The 16761-nt window shown below is 54.8% G+C and overlaps 4 protein-coding genes across 4 annotated transcripts; 2 read left to right on the top strand and 2 right to left on the bottom strand.

Annotated features, from left to right (window-relative positions):
• Window positions 1-1091: 1091 nt before the first annotated feature.
• On the bottom strand, window positions 1092-2817 carry YPS3_0 (Aspartic proteinase yapsin-3; the record flags this gene model as incomplete). The annotated part of the gene is made up of 2 exons (XM_014687312.2): window positions 1092-1235; window positions 1300-2817. The coding sequence occupies 2 exons, from the start codon at window positions 2815-2817 to the stop codon at window positions 1092-1094; spliced, it is 1662 nt and encodes a 553-aa protein (XP_014542798.2).
• Window positions 2818-6900: 4083 nt separating this feature from the next.
• G6M90_00g002840 (uncharacterized protein) lies at window positions 6901-9742 on the top strand (the record flags this gene model as incomplete). Its single annotated transcript, XM_014687313.1, has 3 exons — window positions 6901-7264; window positions 7326-9009; window positions 9094-9742. The coding sequence occupies 3 exons, from the start codon at window positions 6901-6903 to the stop codon at window positions 9740-9742; spliced, it is 2697 nt and encodes an 898-aa protein (XP_014542799.1).
• Window positions 9743-11917: 2175 nt separating this feature from the next.
• Window positions 11918-13820, top strand: FMO2 (Dimethylaniline monooxygenase; the record flags this gene model as incomplete). The annotated part of the gene is made up of 4 exons (XM_014687314.1): window positions 11918-12082; window positions 12141-12617; window positions 12675-12930; window positions 12982-13820. 4 exons carry the CDS (start codon window positions 11918-11920, stop codon window positions 13818-13820), a joined length of 1737 nt encoding a protein of 578 aa, XP_014542800.1.
• Window positions 13821-14148: 328 nt separating this feature from the next.
• Window positions 14149-16292, bottom strand: G6M90_00g002820 (uncharacterized protein; the record flags this gene model as incomplete). The annotated part of the gene is made up of 2 exons (XM_014687315.1): window positions 14149-15902; window positions 15974-16292. 2 exons carry the CDS (start codon window positions 16290-16292, stop codon window positions 14149-14151), a joined length of 2073 nt encoding a protein of 690 aa, XP_014542801.1.
• Between the last annotated feature and the right edge of the window lie 469 nt (window positions 16293-16761).

Here is a 16761-nt window from a genome sequence, read left to right as displayed (position 1 = left end):
TGAGTGTCGCGTGCAGGTACGGCGGGGCGAGGGGCTTGGAGGGCGACGAGGAGATGGCTGTGATGTGGTTTGTGGGCGGGCACTACTGGTTGACGGTGTTGTAGATGGACATTTTTGGTGATGGATGGCTGTTGTCGAGGAGGCTGATGGCTTCGGTTTAAGGGGGTGGATCACGGGGGCATTAACGGTATGTTGTATATTTCTTGAGAAACTTTGTCTAGGGGTCTATGTGTTTTTTTCCCTTTCGTGTCGTCTTTCCGTATTTGATGCCCTGTTTGCCTGAGTAATGAGCGCAAGGTGGGGGCTATGCCCATGCTTATTTTTATTTTATTTTATTACGCAGAGCGGAGTGGTGAAGCTGTCTCATTTGTCTCATTGCTGGCGCTGGTGCCTAACAAAGATCAATTCAGTAGTATTTGGCCAGAGGAAACGCTAGCAACAAGACGAACCACCATGCAGCTGAGTCTATGCAGACACCAACAAGACATGGGACCGTTACGACTTTTAATAGCGAGCAATCTCCGCACCGCCAGCCAAGACAAACAATGGAGTGAGGCGCATTGCCAAGACGCGCCGCGGGACGTGCCGGGAAGACAGCATTGAACCACTCGACACCATCATCTGCTCCTTGGCATCGTAACGCTGGACTGCAACGCAGAAAGCAGGCGCCGTGCGGACGTCTGGCGTCGTTATTGTGATGGGCGCTCGGCGCTGGACTCGCAGCTACTCGGCGAAGAAGGGAGGATAACCTGCCAAAGTGCTCCGGCATATACCGGAAAACGAATATTGGATTTCATTCACGACATATTATGCTGCCGACTGTTTGGCCAATGCGTGACTTATATTAAGCGAATCGTTTAAACTTCCTCCTCCGTGAGGCCACTGCCGTCACAACTACCCTAACTGGACGGGTGTTCCATAACCAATCTTTTTGGAACATCCATTTTTCCATCATTCAAGTCTAATGGTATATATAACAAGTAAAGTACATAAGAAAATTTGGGACGAAACCCCACACCGAAAGGAATGAGAAAAGCCCATTATCCCAAGAATCCGCCAAAACACGCAGCTCTATTGCGACCAGGCACTTTCTAGTGACCGGCGTACAGCATGACAATGGCGGTAATAACAAGGATAAACGCACCGGCGCCCATGCTGGAAGCACCAGCAGTGACGGGAGCTTTGAGTGGTCTGCCAGGGCGAGGGATGACGCCAGTCTCGGTGGGAATCACAACCTCACATTGTTGGCAGGGGAGGGCAGATCTCGCCACGGAGGCGGCTAGAAGCCTCCGTGCTGACAGCGGGAGGGGGACAGTCGCCACCATTAGGGCATCCCGCGGTGCTCTTGGGATGGGGCGGCAGTCGTGATCCCCTGTGCAGCCGGGAATGCATACGGTATGTAGGTTTGGGGTTCTCACCGGGGTGCGAGGTGGTAAGCGAGGTGACGATCTCGGTGGTGATGGTGTAGACCTTGGTAGTGGTCAAGGTCGAGGTGTAGGTTGGCGAGGCAGTCGTGGTCATCTTGGTAGAAGAACTCGTCTTGTTTGATGTACGTTTGGTAAAGGTGTGAAAAGTAGTGTTGCTGGTAACAGGAGGCCTTCCACACTCGCCAACAAGAGGACCGGCAGGGCCAGGACCAATCGCGACCAGTCGAGTGCCGCAGTCAGCGGCCTGAGCAAGGGCGAGTTGCCTGTTGGTCTGGTCGAAGACGACGTAGGCGGATCGGAGGAAACTGTCGCCCAGGATATAGGCTTTGTCAGTAGCTTCGGTGAAGCCCAGGGCACAAGCGTTGTCGTCAAAAGGGTAGATGAAGTCCTTGTACGCGGCCCGGATGACAGTGCTGCCAAACTGAAAGTCGACAGAGGCGTTCTGCCTTCGCAAAGAGCAGTTGACAATGTAATTGGCATACTTATCACGCTTGGCGCCAGGGAATCCCTGGAGAAGCTTCCGTACAATAGAAGGGGGGAAGTACGACAAGGTAGCGCCGGTATCCAAGAAGACGGGAAAACGCTGGTCGACAAGAGTAACCGTCTCGCCACCGGCTGTCTGCGAAATGCTATCGAGGTTGATCCAGTAGCGAGGAGCGTGGTCAGGAGCAGCTGCCCTGTCGAGAATGGGAGTCGCGTGCAGGGTACCACGGAACTTCTTCAGGTCGACACCGCCAAAGACGACGCTACCGCGGGCAGAAGCGATGCCCTGAAGATCAACACCAAAGGCAATGCTCTTGGTGAAGCCTTGTTTGTGGAGGGAGTTGACAACAAAGTCCGAGTTTTTCATGCCTCTTTTGGAAGGGCCAACACCCAGGATGCCGGCTGACACGAAGCCGCTGTCAATGGCAACACCAAAGGTCTGATTGGGCAACTTGGCAGATCCGACCTGCACAAAGTCTCTGACGTACTTTACATAGGCGTAGCCCCTTCCATACGTGAGTTTGTGTGTCTTCCCGAGGGTTTTCAAGGTGGATGAGTATCGGAGGCGTCCGAGCTTGGTACAGTCGGCTGGCCTAGCGGCATGGGAGCAGATGGGGTTGACCCAAAGCTGACTGGAACCGGTATCGAACTGCACATCAACAGTGCTTTTGGGGGTGCCAATGTCGAGCTTAATGGTGTAGATTAGGCCATGCCGCTGGGAATGGAGACTTTGGCCGTCCTGTCGCTTGGAAAGACCAGACGAGCCCTGAACACCCTTGATGGGGTATCTGAGAACACCTGGAAGTTCAACCGCCCGGTTGTCGTCAATAACGGTGTGGTTGACAGAAGAGTTGATGGCCCAAGCCGCAAAGGGCAAGGCAATGAGGGCGACAAGAGTGGAATGCATAGTGAAGGGTTCGGTATCTCTCCTTTGCTAGCTGGCATGTAAGAATGACTGAAGAAGTATAAAAGACATATAAATATAGTAGGAAGTGAGGGAATAAATGCCTTTTATTAAAAGTGCTACCAACTGAAAGAGAGCGATGATTCAAATGGAATCAGAAGGATCATCATCCGGGACTATATAGGATCAACAAACTATATGTAGGTTTGAGTTTGCTTCCACGCAGTGGGTGGCTGAGGCTATCGCGAGATAACTTTGAACGGCGCGCCGAAATAAATCACTAATCTTGCTAGCGTGTCTGACGCATCGCGATGCATGCATGTATGGTATATTTGGTGGTCTTTTATGGTTCTTTATCTTAATACGGCCAAATATTAATGTTTGATTGTTTCGCTCTGTAGTCAAATGAAATTACACGCATGATACAAGTATCGTGCAAGCGTAAAATCTAAAACAATATTGGGCTGTACCAGGCCAAGGACAGTAGGAGACTAGAAAAGTAGACCGCCTCAGCGCAATTGGTGCCGCGCCGCGGCCGCTAGCCAAGGCCATCTCGCGATAGCCTCAGATACGGCCAAATATAAAGGGGTTTTTTTTTTTGGATGTAATGCTTGCATGATGCTTGTATTAAGGTTGTATTAATATTTGTACTAAAAAAACTTGATATGATTAGCAAAAGCCTCGCAACCTTATGATGAACGGAACTAATATTAGTGCCATCTACTCGATGCGTCGTCAGGAATGCCTGTCGCTATGTTCACAAGGGATGAATTTGGGGTCTGTCAAATGCTTGCCTGTGTAAGGGGTGCTGTAAGCATGTGGTTCAGCTTGAACTATGTGATGCCATGGATGGCATAGGGTGCATATTCTTCGGCCTTGCTCGTGATAGTCGCCTATGCGTGGAAAGGAGCGTGCTGCGCCCAAGGCATGGTGATATTTTGTGCCCCAAATGCAATTCATTCGCTGTAGCACTCCAATTCCGGCCTGTAAACGGAAGGAGCTATCTCTTTGGTTTGTCGGATGGACGTGATTGCAAATTCGATGCTGTTGAGGCTATTCGCACCATCTTTCTGGCACGTCGACGTGCCTGCGCCTTTCCCGCGCTCCAAGACAAACGAGCAACCCCGACCCAAGCTGGCAAACAGACGTCACGCGGCTGATTAATGATGTGCATGTGGAGATTTGCCAATGCGAAAGCCACGAGCGAGGCGTTGACAACTTGACAATGGTGAGAAATTTAGCCTCAACTCTGCCGATGCCAAAGTCAAACGAATGGGGCCACCGCTGTCAGCTGTCAGCCCTGTGCATCCGCCCACCGACGACGAGGCTCTGCTGAGACATTTCCGTCAACGGACCAGCGGCCAACGAGCGTCAGAATGCAGGGGCTGCTTTTATGACGTCGGGGCCGAGGCCAATCACCTGTGGTGTTCCGGAGATGCAATTTTAAAAACGGGCAAGGGGTGAGGGAGGTTGTTGTCCGACACACGCTCAACCGACATGACATTCCGACGCAGACCACACAGGTCCATCCAGACTGATCTGGCCAAATGCATGGGCCGCGGATGCAGTCTGGTGTGAAGAAGGCAGGAGAATGTCGTAGTACGGGGTTGAGTGGGTGGGAAATGGTTGATTCAGAACGTCAGTCCGATCTCTGCAATTCCGTCCCTCCACGCAGGTCGATGCTAGCTCTTTCCGTGGTCATGGGCTGAGGCACATGACCTGACGATGAGTCTTGAGTCTCGCACTTGCAGTGTCAAATTAGACGCGACTTGGACTATGTTCCCCGACTTTACGACAAGAGACAAGATGCGCTAGACACAACTGGGCTCCATTTTGAGCCCGACCAAAATACCTCATTATGACTCCAGTTTCTTAATCAAACTGGGCCAGGCCAAGTGAGGCCCGTGATGTTGTGTCTGGTCCTTTTGTTTTTCTGTTTCCCCCTACGAGCTCTTATCTGCGATTGCGAAAACACGTCGTATCGAATACATAATACGAGCACAATTGCTCAAGAGGCAGAGCGGGAATGGAGCCGCCGGGCGTACTTTTGTATTATAGCCTTGTTCAACAGGAATGGAGTGTTTGCTATTCCTGGAGAAATCCTTCGTGCCAACTCTATTCTCCATCCGTGTTGCCGGCGCGCGGGGAAGAGATCAGCAGACACCTTGATTCACTGTTGAAGGGATTGCCAAGAAGGCGATTGCGGGAACAAGAGAGGTATGGCAATGGTCACGTACATAATCTATGTCTCCTCCCTATCCTCCGACTTCCGGGTCCTTGTGGGTTGCATTCATTGCTCACCGTCGCCACCAAGGCTAAGCCTTATTATACTGATGTGCTGATATAGGACAGGCGCCGAATCAACCAATCTGTCTGGGCGAGGAATTGCGGTTCTCGGCGGATCCCCTAAGCTGCGATGTGTCCAGTCTCCCGATTGCACGGGCCTGTTATACAATGACAATATAGTATCGCACCCCGGCCTCCCATCTCCAAACTGGACGATACCCGCAAATGCAACTTACCCGAGCAAATCCCCACAAAATGGTTGTATTGGCAGTGGAGAGAGCGCGGTGGGCAAAAGGGTGAGCAGCAAAGCAGTCGTATATCCAAAACCCGCCGTGGGCTTTTCTGTAGGCTGTCACGTTGGTGTACGCCGTATAACTGGCATGGATATTGTATCTGGCGGAGACAGTATCGTCCCATCATTCAGTCCGCTGAATCACCGGAAGCGAAATGACCAATAATTGAGTGGTGAGTCTCGGGCGAAAGGGCTCAGGGCGCAAATTGTCCACACCACGGCCAGACTCTACCGCATGGTAGGACGACTGGTGGTGGCCGCGGTCTGTTGTGATCGTGGGGGAAACGGAACCACGAGCGGTTTGCTCAGCGAGCCCTCGTATGTGCATACGTCGAGCCTGCATCTTGCATCTTGCGTCTTGTACCTTGCAGTACTGTCCCGCGTGAGCTGCTGCAGCTCTTGGTGGTATCCGGGGGGGCGGCGCGAGGTGAGTGTGTAATCTGCAGCGTCGGACTTAGGCCGCACTGGGCACGGACAAAAGCGTCACATAACCCAAGAAAAAGGGCCCTGAAAGTGTTACGTACTAGGCCGCAGGATAAAGTTGGCACGAGACTCGTCTGCCGAACTCGGTTATCGCGCCGGGGACGTCAGACGAGCAAAGTGGCGCAGGGCCGCCTCCCGTCTTGAACGGGTTGCGCATCTACATCATCGTCCTCGATGCCATGGTGTTTCTCCAAGAGCCCAAGCACTGCCGACGGTTCATCTGATAACGTGACTGACTCGTTTTCGTCCCGTCACCGTTCGCACCAGCCCAGATTAAGTAGTATCCATGTCGACGGGCTGTAGATTTTGTGGACTTATTGGCCGCTACCCCGGTCCGGCTCCGGCTCCCGACCCTGTCTTGGGTTCTCGATAGGGGTTGTGTGTCTGGACATGGCCATGAGCGACAGCCGATGGAGACAACCTCAAGCCGGTCCAAAGGATACCGAGCAATTTGAGCTTTCGAGTTGTGATGTGACACTTGGAACCACGACGCTGTCCTTGCCCCCCTCTCCAACAAGAATGATGTGATGCATGGATACTCGTTCCGACATGTTGAAAGCAGGGGACTATTGCCAGCGAGCCAATAGTGGAGGAGGGCCTATTTGCCGTTTGGAGATGACCTCCGGCCCGATAGTTGTCGACCCCATGTGATGTATTGCTGGGGTGCACGATATAGACCGGGAGTACAACCCAACATGACTACGGTGAATCCTCTTTACAACGTAGTACAACCCACTTCGGTTACAGGCGAGACGTTCATGGTCCAATACAGGAAATAATTGTGAGATGGATCTCGCCGTGACTATCGTCAACGCTGTCGGTCCTGTAGAAACGCGGGCGTCTTGTAATGAGATAAATGTCTCGCGTTCCCTCCGTTGATGGTTTGCTTGAAATCATCAGTCACGCTCCTTGACTCGGTTCACTTTCCATTCACATTTTCCCTTTGCCTCGTTCTTCATTAACAACCTCCCCCCTTTTCCTTTTCCTTTTCCTTTTCCTTCTCCTTTCCCCTTCCTCTTTGCAAGATGCTCCCGGTAGCATTTGCAGCCGCTCTCTTCCTGGGAGCAGCACACCCAGCTGTGGCATATGGGCCGCATTTCCCTTTGAGAAACTCAACTACCAATGCCACTGAAACCCAAGCGGCACCGGTCGTAGTATGGACGACGGTGACGCAAATCGTGACCCAAACCGCTGATGCTGGATGCCCGGCCAACTATGCCCTGAACCGCAAGCCAACGGCGACCGAATCGCCCACGGCCACCTTTGTCAACAGCGCTCCTGCAGCGACACTGTCTCCGAATGTGCACTGGTCGTACGACACAAAGGCCATTGAGAATGTGATTCCGGTCGAACCAAAGAAGGGTTGTGAGCTTTACTATGGTGCTTCCGGTAAGACGAGCCATCTTGCACACGCCAAGGGGACCGGACTGACTCGACTTACACTTCACAGAACCGTCCAAGTCGGGCTACTATGCCTTTGTCACCTACTTCTTCAAGTCTCCCGCTGTCAATATTGACCACACCGACCACCTGGCGGCTGAGTACCACGAGAAGAACGGCATGACGGTGTCCTTCAACAACAAAGAGGCCTTCAAGCACGCACTGGACACTTGGACCATGGCCAATGGTCTGCTCTTGATTGCGTACATCCCAGGCTGCGGCGACTACGCCAAGGGAGAACGGTGCTACTTCAACGTGACTGCCATTGAGTACAAGCACGACCAGTTGGTCATTGTGGCAAAGGGAGACTCGATGCACCCCGATCAGGTCACCAACCTTGGTGAGACGGAATGGGGTTGGTGGAATGCGAACAAGGACAAGGCCCATGGCTCTGCCTCGGCCTCTGGCGAAGCCTTTGCATGGGGCACATCGACCGCATCTGCCTCCCCTTCGTCTCCGACCGGTGCCTCGTCTGGCGCCAGCAAGCCCCTGGGACAGCTCGAGTGCACCGCGCCGGCCGACGACGCCCACGGGCTGCCCACGGCGTGCCTGGGAAGCAACTTCGACCAGCTCCTGGACAAGCAGCTTGGATACACGGAGCTGAGCCCCGAGGCCAAGCAGTTCCTGGACAGCCTCTCGTCCGGCTCCAACGTCACGGGCCCGGCCAACTCAACCCTGTCTGCGCGTGCCCTGCGCATGCGCCGCCGGTCCCTTGCGCAACGGGGCTTCTGGTCCGGCGTGTGGAACTTCTTCAAGACGGCCTTCACGACCGTCTACAATGCCGTGGCGAGCGTCATCAGCATCGGAGGGGCCATCGACCGTGACTTTTCCTTCAAAGCGCCCGACCCGGAGTCCTCCAACACGTGGGCAAAGACGCTGCTCGGGGACCTGACGCAAACGCAGTCGCCATGGGGCGAGGCCATCCTCCTCAAGTCGCTGGGGTCGCCCAACGCGGTCGGCGACGACGGCGTCCTCAAGTACATGAACGTGTACTGCGTCGGGTGCGGCGCCTCGGGCCACGCTCAAGTGGCCGGCCGAGCGCAATGGTCGCCGCTCGCCGGGCTCCAGGAGGGCCGGCTCGAGCTGCAGGCCAACATGCAGTTTGTCCTCAAGCTCGGCATCGACGCCGAGTTTTCGCTCCGCCAAAACCTCGAGTACGAACTATTCAACTACGGGCTCCCCGCGCTGTCCTTTGGCGTCGTCACCATCGGGCCCTACGTCTCGGTGGGCGCGCGCGTCGGCCTCGAGGCGGCGGCGCGAGGCAAGGTCCTGGTGGGCGCCGAGATGGGCATGCAGGACTCGCTGGTGGTCATAGACCTCGTCAACCCGGGAAACAACAAGAACAGCGGCTGGGACCCGTACTTCAAGCCCGTCTTCGAGGCGTCCGGCGAGGTGGCGCTCTCTGCCGAGCTCGGCCTGCCTGTCGGGCTCAAGTGCGGGCTGAAGATCTCGTCCTGGGAGAAGGCGGTCGGCGTCGTCGACGAGCCCTCCATCAAGGGCACCGCCAAGGTGTCTGGATCTGTCAACCTGACCGACGCCGGGAGCATCGTGGGTGCCTTTGGGGACAGCGACGGCTGCGACGGGATCCTGACGCAAATCAGCTGGCGCAACCGGCTTTGGGCAGGGCTGGTTGAGCCCGGCGACGCCCCCTTGCTGGATACCCAGGACAGAGCCCTGTTCCGGAAATGCATTGGGTGAGTCTGGTTTCCTTGTCTAGTTTCTCCTCCTCCTCCTTCTTCTCCTCGCAGCAACACTGACTAACGAGTGACTCTTTGCAGCAAGGACAACAAGCCAGCACGACGAGAGCTCCTCGACGGACCGCGTCCCATGCGCATCACGGCCACGGACAAGACGGCGCGGTCCAGCACCGGATCCAAGTCCATGACGTATAATGTGCAAGGCGTGCCTACCGAGCTGTACAACCAGACGCTCAACCACAGGCTCCTGCCGCTCGTGAACCCGACTCGCTCAACCAGGATCGTGTCGTGCGCCAACGGCAACCTCTACGCGGTGCAAAACGACGACCAGGACAACGAGTACTGCTTCGGGCTCTGGGACACGACGGGTCAATCAGACATCGTCTACGACGGCGTCCACCGGTCCCTCCACTACTACAGCGAGACAATGTCGAGGCTGGGCGTCTCGCGCCTCCGGGCCAGCGACGCGGCCCAAGTGCCACGAACCGCCGTCACCGTGGCACTGGTGCCGTTCCGAAACCCCGACGGGGACGACTTTTACGTCGTCGTCGACCACGCGGAGCAGGTCCTGTTCCCCATCGTCTGCGACTTTGCCGGCGAGACGGCGTCCAAGCTCTTTGTCGTCAGCGACCCGGTCGCCGGGCCCGAGACGCTGCTGCGAAAGGACGTCCTGTACTCGGTGACGGGGGGCGACGTCTCCAAGTGCCATCCGCTGGCACTGAAGCCATGAATTGACTTTTTCTTCCTAATGTCTTTTGACGTATGTATTCTTGTAGATAATTAGCAAACTCTTACGTAACGACCGTACGTCTTCTTTTCAATATAGTAATGGTACACACGTATCAGCCGCCACCAGCAATGTCCAACGTGAATGAGTGAGCTTGTTGCACACGGGCTCGAGGGGGCACAAAAGACACGGATCCCAACATTTGAAATCGATGTCCTGGGCGCGCGGGGTCGCACAGCTCCGGCAGAAGCCCTCACCCGGACATGCCATCTGGACATTGACGCCTGGCGCGAGCGATCTCAGGGCCGTGGCACCCAGCGCGTCGCACAGCAGGCGCAGCATAGAAACCGGGCGCCGCGTGCTGCCCCAGATGCAGCCATGTCACAGGGTGATGGGTGATGGGTGATGGGCGATGCAGGGCCAGCAGGCCATTGTGGCATCATTGATGGGAGCGTCTGCGGTTCGTCGTGCCCCGGTGGAGTTTTGCGGAGAAGAAGAGCGAGGTTCGCATGATGCGTGCGGGATCCTGCCGGTGTTTGCTTGGCAAGGAAACCCCGGTTGCTTTTGTCAAGACCGGCGCCAGGCATTGTTGCTCAAGTGCTTTCGCCTTGTGCCTTCAATGTTATGCCTTGCCAAGCCCGGCCAACTGGCTACATCAATGTAGCGGCACCAAACTCGATTTAGCCTCATGATGTGCGACTCCAAGTCTTGGCGGTGCCGAGGCTCGATAGGAGACTGAGTCTCACAGAAAAAGAAATACCGAGCACTACGGAGTAATTTTGGTGCCCGGTGTAAAGAGCCTTGACTGCTCAGGTTCGCTGATGCCCGAGTTGGGGTTCGGAGCTGATGAGCCAACATTGAAGAGTGCACACCAGTCTCTACACTTTTTTTTGTGGAAGCGCAACATTTCACAGTACGTACAAGGCCGGAGTACGGAGTAGTGAGTACAAATGTCTTCTCCACATCTACCCCAGGTACTTAAGTACCTTCTACCTGCAAGCGGGATTACGTGGAAATTTGAACATGGACGACAAGCTGGCCCGGGACCGGAAGGCATCGACTGCTCTTTTTCTCTCTCTTGTTTTTTATCCTGCAGCTCTCAAGTCTAATCGATTCAGTGCTTCTAGTCTCGGGCTTCCAACCCAGAAAAAAAGAAAAAAAAAAGAAGAATCCTGCGACTTGGAACGCTGCGGTTCGCCATCCGCCACCTCCAACGAAATGTCAATGACATTGATGGCTGACAGAAGTTAGAAGACCGGACTCCATGTCACCTTTCAACAAATAACCAGCCGGCGCGTGCGTGCTTCTTCAAACACCCCGCTCCTGGCCCCTGGATTCATCGTCAGCCTTTAGACACGACTTTGGTGCTCTACTACTGCGAAGCATGTGGTCCGGCCTCTCAAAAGCCCACATTGTGGTGGTCATGGCTCCATTGAACGTGTTCCATGTCCCAGGCAGTTCGCCGCTCGGCAAGCACATCGCGGACAATAGCGATCCAAACCACCGGGGCCCCGAACAATAAGAAGACAGTTTACGGAGTAGTTTGAGGCATTTATTGGCCCACGGGCACATGGTCAGACGGACTCTCACCCCCCGGGCAGGCGGGCTGAGCTGCAGTCAAGGAGAGTTCGAGTTCGGGTGATCCAGTTGCACGACGCGACACTTGACAGTTGCTGCACCATCTTCTAAAAGTGCTGCCGTGTCTTACCCCCCCAAAGGACTCACCTTGCGGGGGGGCACAAAACCGCGGGGGCTGCAGCATCGGGAATATTTGACAAGATCCAGGCGTGTGACGTGTATTACCACGAGGCACCGGGCTGGTGGGAACTTGTCCTCTGAGACATGGTCTACGTCCAACGCGTGGAGGTGTTTGTACCGATGGGCGTTTGGATCAAGGCGCCCGCATCCTTCTACATCGGGATAATGGAAGGGGTGTTTGGTCCAAGGAGTGGTCAGTCCGGAGGCTAGCAAAAGGGCCATCATTGACCCTGAACCGCTGGTGGCAAGAGGCCGGATGGAAGAGGGAACTGGTCAAGACCGAGTGGAAGCAGTGGGAAACAAAATGGTCCTGGGGAATCCCTCTATATATGCCTGACGTCCGGGCCGGACAACCCGCAAAACAAGAAGAAGAGCAAAAATCCAGCATAATCACCGGGTCTGGAGTATCGATACGTTGTCATGAAGGTTGCCGTCATTGGAGGGGGCCCTTCAGGACTCGTGACTCTCAAGTATCTCGCCCAGGCACACGAGTTTCTTGGCTGCGAGGCCGTCGAGGCCCGTCTCTTTGAGTATCAGCCCCAGGTCGGGGGGACGTTTTCCGCCAGAGTGTACGAAGATGCCGAGGTGAGTGGCTTCCACGGGCCGCTGAGAGGACCACGGTATCCTAACCTTGTCCAAACAGCTCGTGTCTTCGAGGCAGCTGACTACCTTTTCTGATTTTCGGCGCCCAGACGGGCCCGACTTCCTCAGTGCCACCGACTATGTCGACTACTTGGAGGGCTATTGCACACATTTCGACCTGTGGCCACGTATACATCTCGATACTCGCGTCCTGGCTGTCAAGCGTCGCTGCAAGGGCCACACCGTCGTGTATGAGACGAAAAGGGGCCACCGTCTAGAGTGGGATTGTGACGCCGTCGCCGTCTGCTCGGGCTTACACGTCGAGCCTAATGTGCCCGACATCAAGGGGCTCCGGAACGTGCCCCGAGTTATACACTCGTCGGAATTCAAAGCTCGAAAGCAGTTTAGCTCCAGCAGGACCGTCATGGTTGTCGGCTCTGGCGAGACGGGAGCTGATATTGCTTATCTCGCTGTGACTACCCCGAGCGTCGAGAGGGTCATCTTGTGTCACAGGGATGGTTTTCACTTTGCCCCAAAGGTCGGTCTTGTGTGATTTTTTGGAAACGTACCAGGGCTAACTCGGGGGAGGTGGCAGAGAAACCCTGGACCAGTCATATTGCCGTGTCTTCGCACGCCAAACCCCAATGAACCAGGTATTCCCATTGATATCAGTCGGGCAAACATGTTTGACACTACATACGTCCACAAAATGCTTCGACGAAACGACATGCTGCTTTGGGAGTATTACCACATCTATATCAAGACCCTCCTTTTCATATCCTCGGGTACTACACTAGGCATGGACCAATGGATCGGTGGTGTTGGCCGCGAGAGAGACCACCCATCAAGGAGTACGTCGGTCCGTCCCCCCAGCCCGGAAATTACTAACGCCCACGTTGTAGTCTTCTTCAACAAATCCATGAAGGTGTGCCCTTATATAAGCGAGCCATACAGACCCAAAGTCCCCGGACCTACGCTGTGGCTGTACTCCCTGCGTTCGTTCTTTGTGCAAACACCAATCCCCGACACCCACGGCAGATGCGTGGATCTCGCGCCGTTCCCCCTGCGCTTCGACAGCAATGGAACCGTCGACTTCATCAACAACGGACGTCCCGAGTATGACCGTATGAGAGGACAGCGAATCCGACCAGACATGGTAGTCATGTGTACGGGATACAAGCAGAGCTTCCCATTTCTCAACAAGTCCAACAACGCCAACGACATCCCATATCCGACCCCTGACTGTGCTGATGTCCGTCAAATCTGGAAGCGAGACGACCCAACCGTCGGATTCATAGGTTTCGTACGCCCTTCGCTCGGTGCCATTCCGCCACTCGCAGAGATGCAAACTCAGCTCTGGGTCACAAATCTCTTGTCCCCTCGATATATTCCGCGGACCCTGCTTCCCGAGGACGAGCATCACTACAAACTTCGATCCCTCCCCGGGGCCAGGATCAAATACGGCGTCGACCACGAAAGCTATGCGTACCAGCTGGCGCTCGATCTGGACTCGGCACCGGGAATCCTCGACATCATCAGGTTATTCTCGTGGCGGCGGGCCATGGCGTCGTGGAAACTGCTGGTTATTTGGATTTTGGGCGCCCATCTTAATACCAAGTTCCGCCTCAAAGGACCGTGGAAGTGGCATGGCGCTTTCGAATTGCTCACGTCCGACGAATTCTGGCAGACAATCACACGCCGGCCGATTATCTTTGGTACGTCCCGAATATGCTTCTCATGACAAGGTCAAGCGCTCAACGTAATCTAGGCCATCTCGCTGTATCACTCATACCAATGTCGATTTTTGGGCCGATAAACCTTTTCGTGTGGCTGTATGCCACGCTTGAAACTTGTATCATCTCCATGCACACTCAGTACTTTGGTCCTGTCCCTCAAAGACCTAGGTTCAAGGACAAAAGAATGTCATGACTAGTGGGGTCAGGAAATGCAGGAAGCGGATATTATTAGATATTGGACTATTTGATACCCCCCCTTGTCGCCGATTAGGTCTCGGGCGATTTTGTATTATACTTTAACGGGACACTTGGACGCATGTCCCTTTGCAATCATTACACTATAGTCAGAGTGATAGTTACCGCCTTGTCCCAGAATGAAGGATCAATTCCCCATGCTATCCCGACTCTTCGAAAGCGCTTCGGGACGATAGAAGACATCCGCGTCTCTCCTTCAACGTCGTCATCGCCCCGGAGAGCGATTGCAAATGTTGACGTCTTCCCATCTGCGGTCTTCTCACTATTCAGGCAGCACAGCAGCCACAGCAATGTGAATTTTCCAATTGGCGAGCAGTCAGGGCAGAGAGGGACGTCGTAACGAATCTCGCCGACCTTGTCAAGCTTTCCCCCCTCCATTCCCAGAAGAGTTTGCCGATCTTGATGACCAGCAGTAAAAGTAACATTTAGATGATCCTTTGGTGCCGCGTAAGCTTCTTGTTTGCAAATGGCCATGCCGACCTTGCCCTTGATCCTGAGTGTCGCAGCTTTTAGAGCACCGTACGGGTCGGAAGACGCTTGCAACGAGACGTCGACAAGTTGCGGTGCGTACGCCGGGTCTGGGTCGGCGTTGAAGCTGTGCCAGTAGCCATTGACCCAGGAGAGGTAATGGATTGGGCCTTTCACAGAGGCCCACGACCAACTTGGTGCGAGATAGTCGGAAGGACGGCTGTGCTGTCTGAATCCACGGCCAACGTGCCAGTTGCTCGCCCACAGTAGACAATGCCCAAAGTAGGACCTCCAGAGCCCAGCGTAGTATTCGTCAGAGGTGGTTTCGGCGATGGATCTGGCGATGCCGGAGAAGGCGGGAAGAATGTCCGTCTGCCTGGTGAGGGAACGGCTGGTGTAGCGGTCGACGAGCTCGAACCAAGTGAGCCTTTGTTTTGTGACAGAGTCGATTGGTTTCGAGCTGATATTCGGTATGCCAATAAGTGTCGGTCTGGCAAACGATCCCCCGTCGAACAAGCGTCCGACATCGAACGAAGCTCCGTCACTCCAAGGGAACTCAACCGTTGCTCTGGATTCACAACATTCCCACCGGATGGTGTCTCTACAGTAGTGAACAACCCGAGGCGAGAGTTCTCGCTCCTGGAGAGTCCATCCTCGCTGTGTCAATGGGTCAATCCTCAGAATCTGTCCGACGGGGTATGTATCCCGGCTCCAAAGTCGAAAGGTTGTTGTTGAGTCTTCTGTCAATGCCTGTGAGGAGGCGCTGTCGGTAATGGCTCGACACTCAATGTCGACGGGGCCGTACGATCGCACATGGTCTACGACTTGGCATCCTCCCTGGCCATCTGCAGAGCCTGACGCAGCCATGGTGAGATGTGCGTTGGAGTAAACATCAGCCATCTGGGCCGCCTCCCTCTCCCAGTCGTCCCGTGAATCCTGAATAATACAGAGCGAATCGATCCAAACATACGGCACACCAAGACGCCGCGTATTCTGGACGAAATCCTGAAAGGTACGGGGCAGCATGTCCGCCGAAATGGAGCCAAGGTGGTCGCGCAGCGTCTTTGCCATTGTTTTGGCGGCTTCCGGCATCGTCAAGCCCCAACAATGGCTCAATGCGTTGTAGCGCTTGTCTGCGGACCTGATTCCAGCACTCAACACCAAAACAAGCCTTGGATCAGCCTCTGTTCCCACGTCAATAAGGCGAGTTGGGAGGAAACCGGTCCCCCGACGACAGCCTTTGTGATTTTCCAGACACTCTCTTGACCAACGTTGCAGAAGACGAGATTCGTAGGCGCGGTGAAGACCAGAACGTTCCCCTCCGACGTCACCGAAAGAAGGCGGCTTTACAGTCTCCCAGTTTCCTGTGCCATCAGATTAGCCACACGGTCTGAGCCAATTCATCAATCATCAAGCCCGGCTTGGAGGCGCATACTCCAGTCCAGAGGCACAGCAAAGCCTCGAAAATGACCGGCATCGGTCCACCCGACCCTCACAATCTGCCAGCCGAATTTTGTGCTGCTCAGACGCACCCGGTCATCTGGATTCCACGTTCTCGGCAACGCATACTTGCCGGCGTGCTCAGATTCGCTGCTCTCTATTGCATGGAGAAGGAGACGGCAGCCCTGACACCCGCCCCCGGCCGAGGCTTTTAGGGCGCTGATTGTTGGCTGGTGGTCGTAGTCGCTCTGCTCATTGCGGCGGAAGCTGAATAACTTGGCGGGGATCTTGCCGCAGTATTCGCACAAGCTCATGTTGGGGCAAAGGGCGTGGTTGTATTGGAAGTCGGCGTGAGGGCGTAGAGAGATGTTGCACCGCACGGGACGAATGGGGGATGCTGCATAGCTGCGACGTGTGCCTCAGCTGGGCAACTAGACACGCATATCGCATTTTGCAAATATGCGAGATGGAGATTTTCAAAGATGCGATATGCGCGCCTGCTCCTTTCAGCTGGCCGTGGCGAGGGTGCAGATAGAAGGTGCAGCACTGTAGCCGATGATAGTCCCACTTTTAATTCAACTAATCGTAGGTCTACTAGCAGCGGGTTAGGGTTAGGGTATCTTCGATCATGAGGAACGACGTGGCCCCCGAGCAGCTGGGCTTGCAACGAGAGCCGGAGGCTGTCCGGAAATGCTATGTACCCCCAAAATATGCCCTCCTGGTTCGCTTTCCCACTCTTGGCTGGGATGAGAAGAATTGGACGCGTCATCTAATACGAATTCG

The sequence above is a fragment of the Metarhizium brunneum genome, chromosome 1, assembly GCF_013426205.1.
Source record: "Metarhizium brunneum chromosome 1, complete sequence".
Taxonomy (NCBI): domain Eukaryota; kingdom Fungi; phylum Ascomycota; class Sordariomycetes; order Hypocreales; family Clavicipitaceae; genus Metarhizium; species Metarhizium brunneum.
This window is presented reverse-complemented; position numbering and strand designations above follow the sequence as displayed.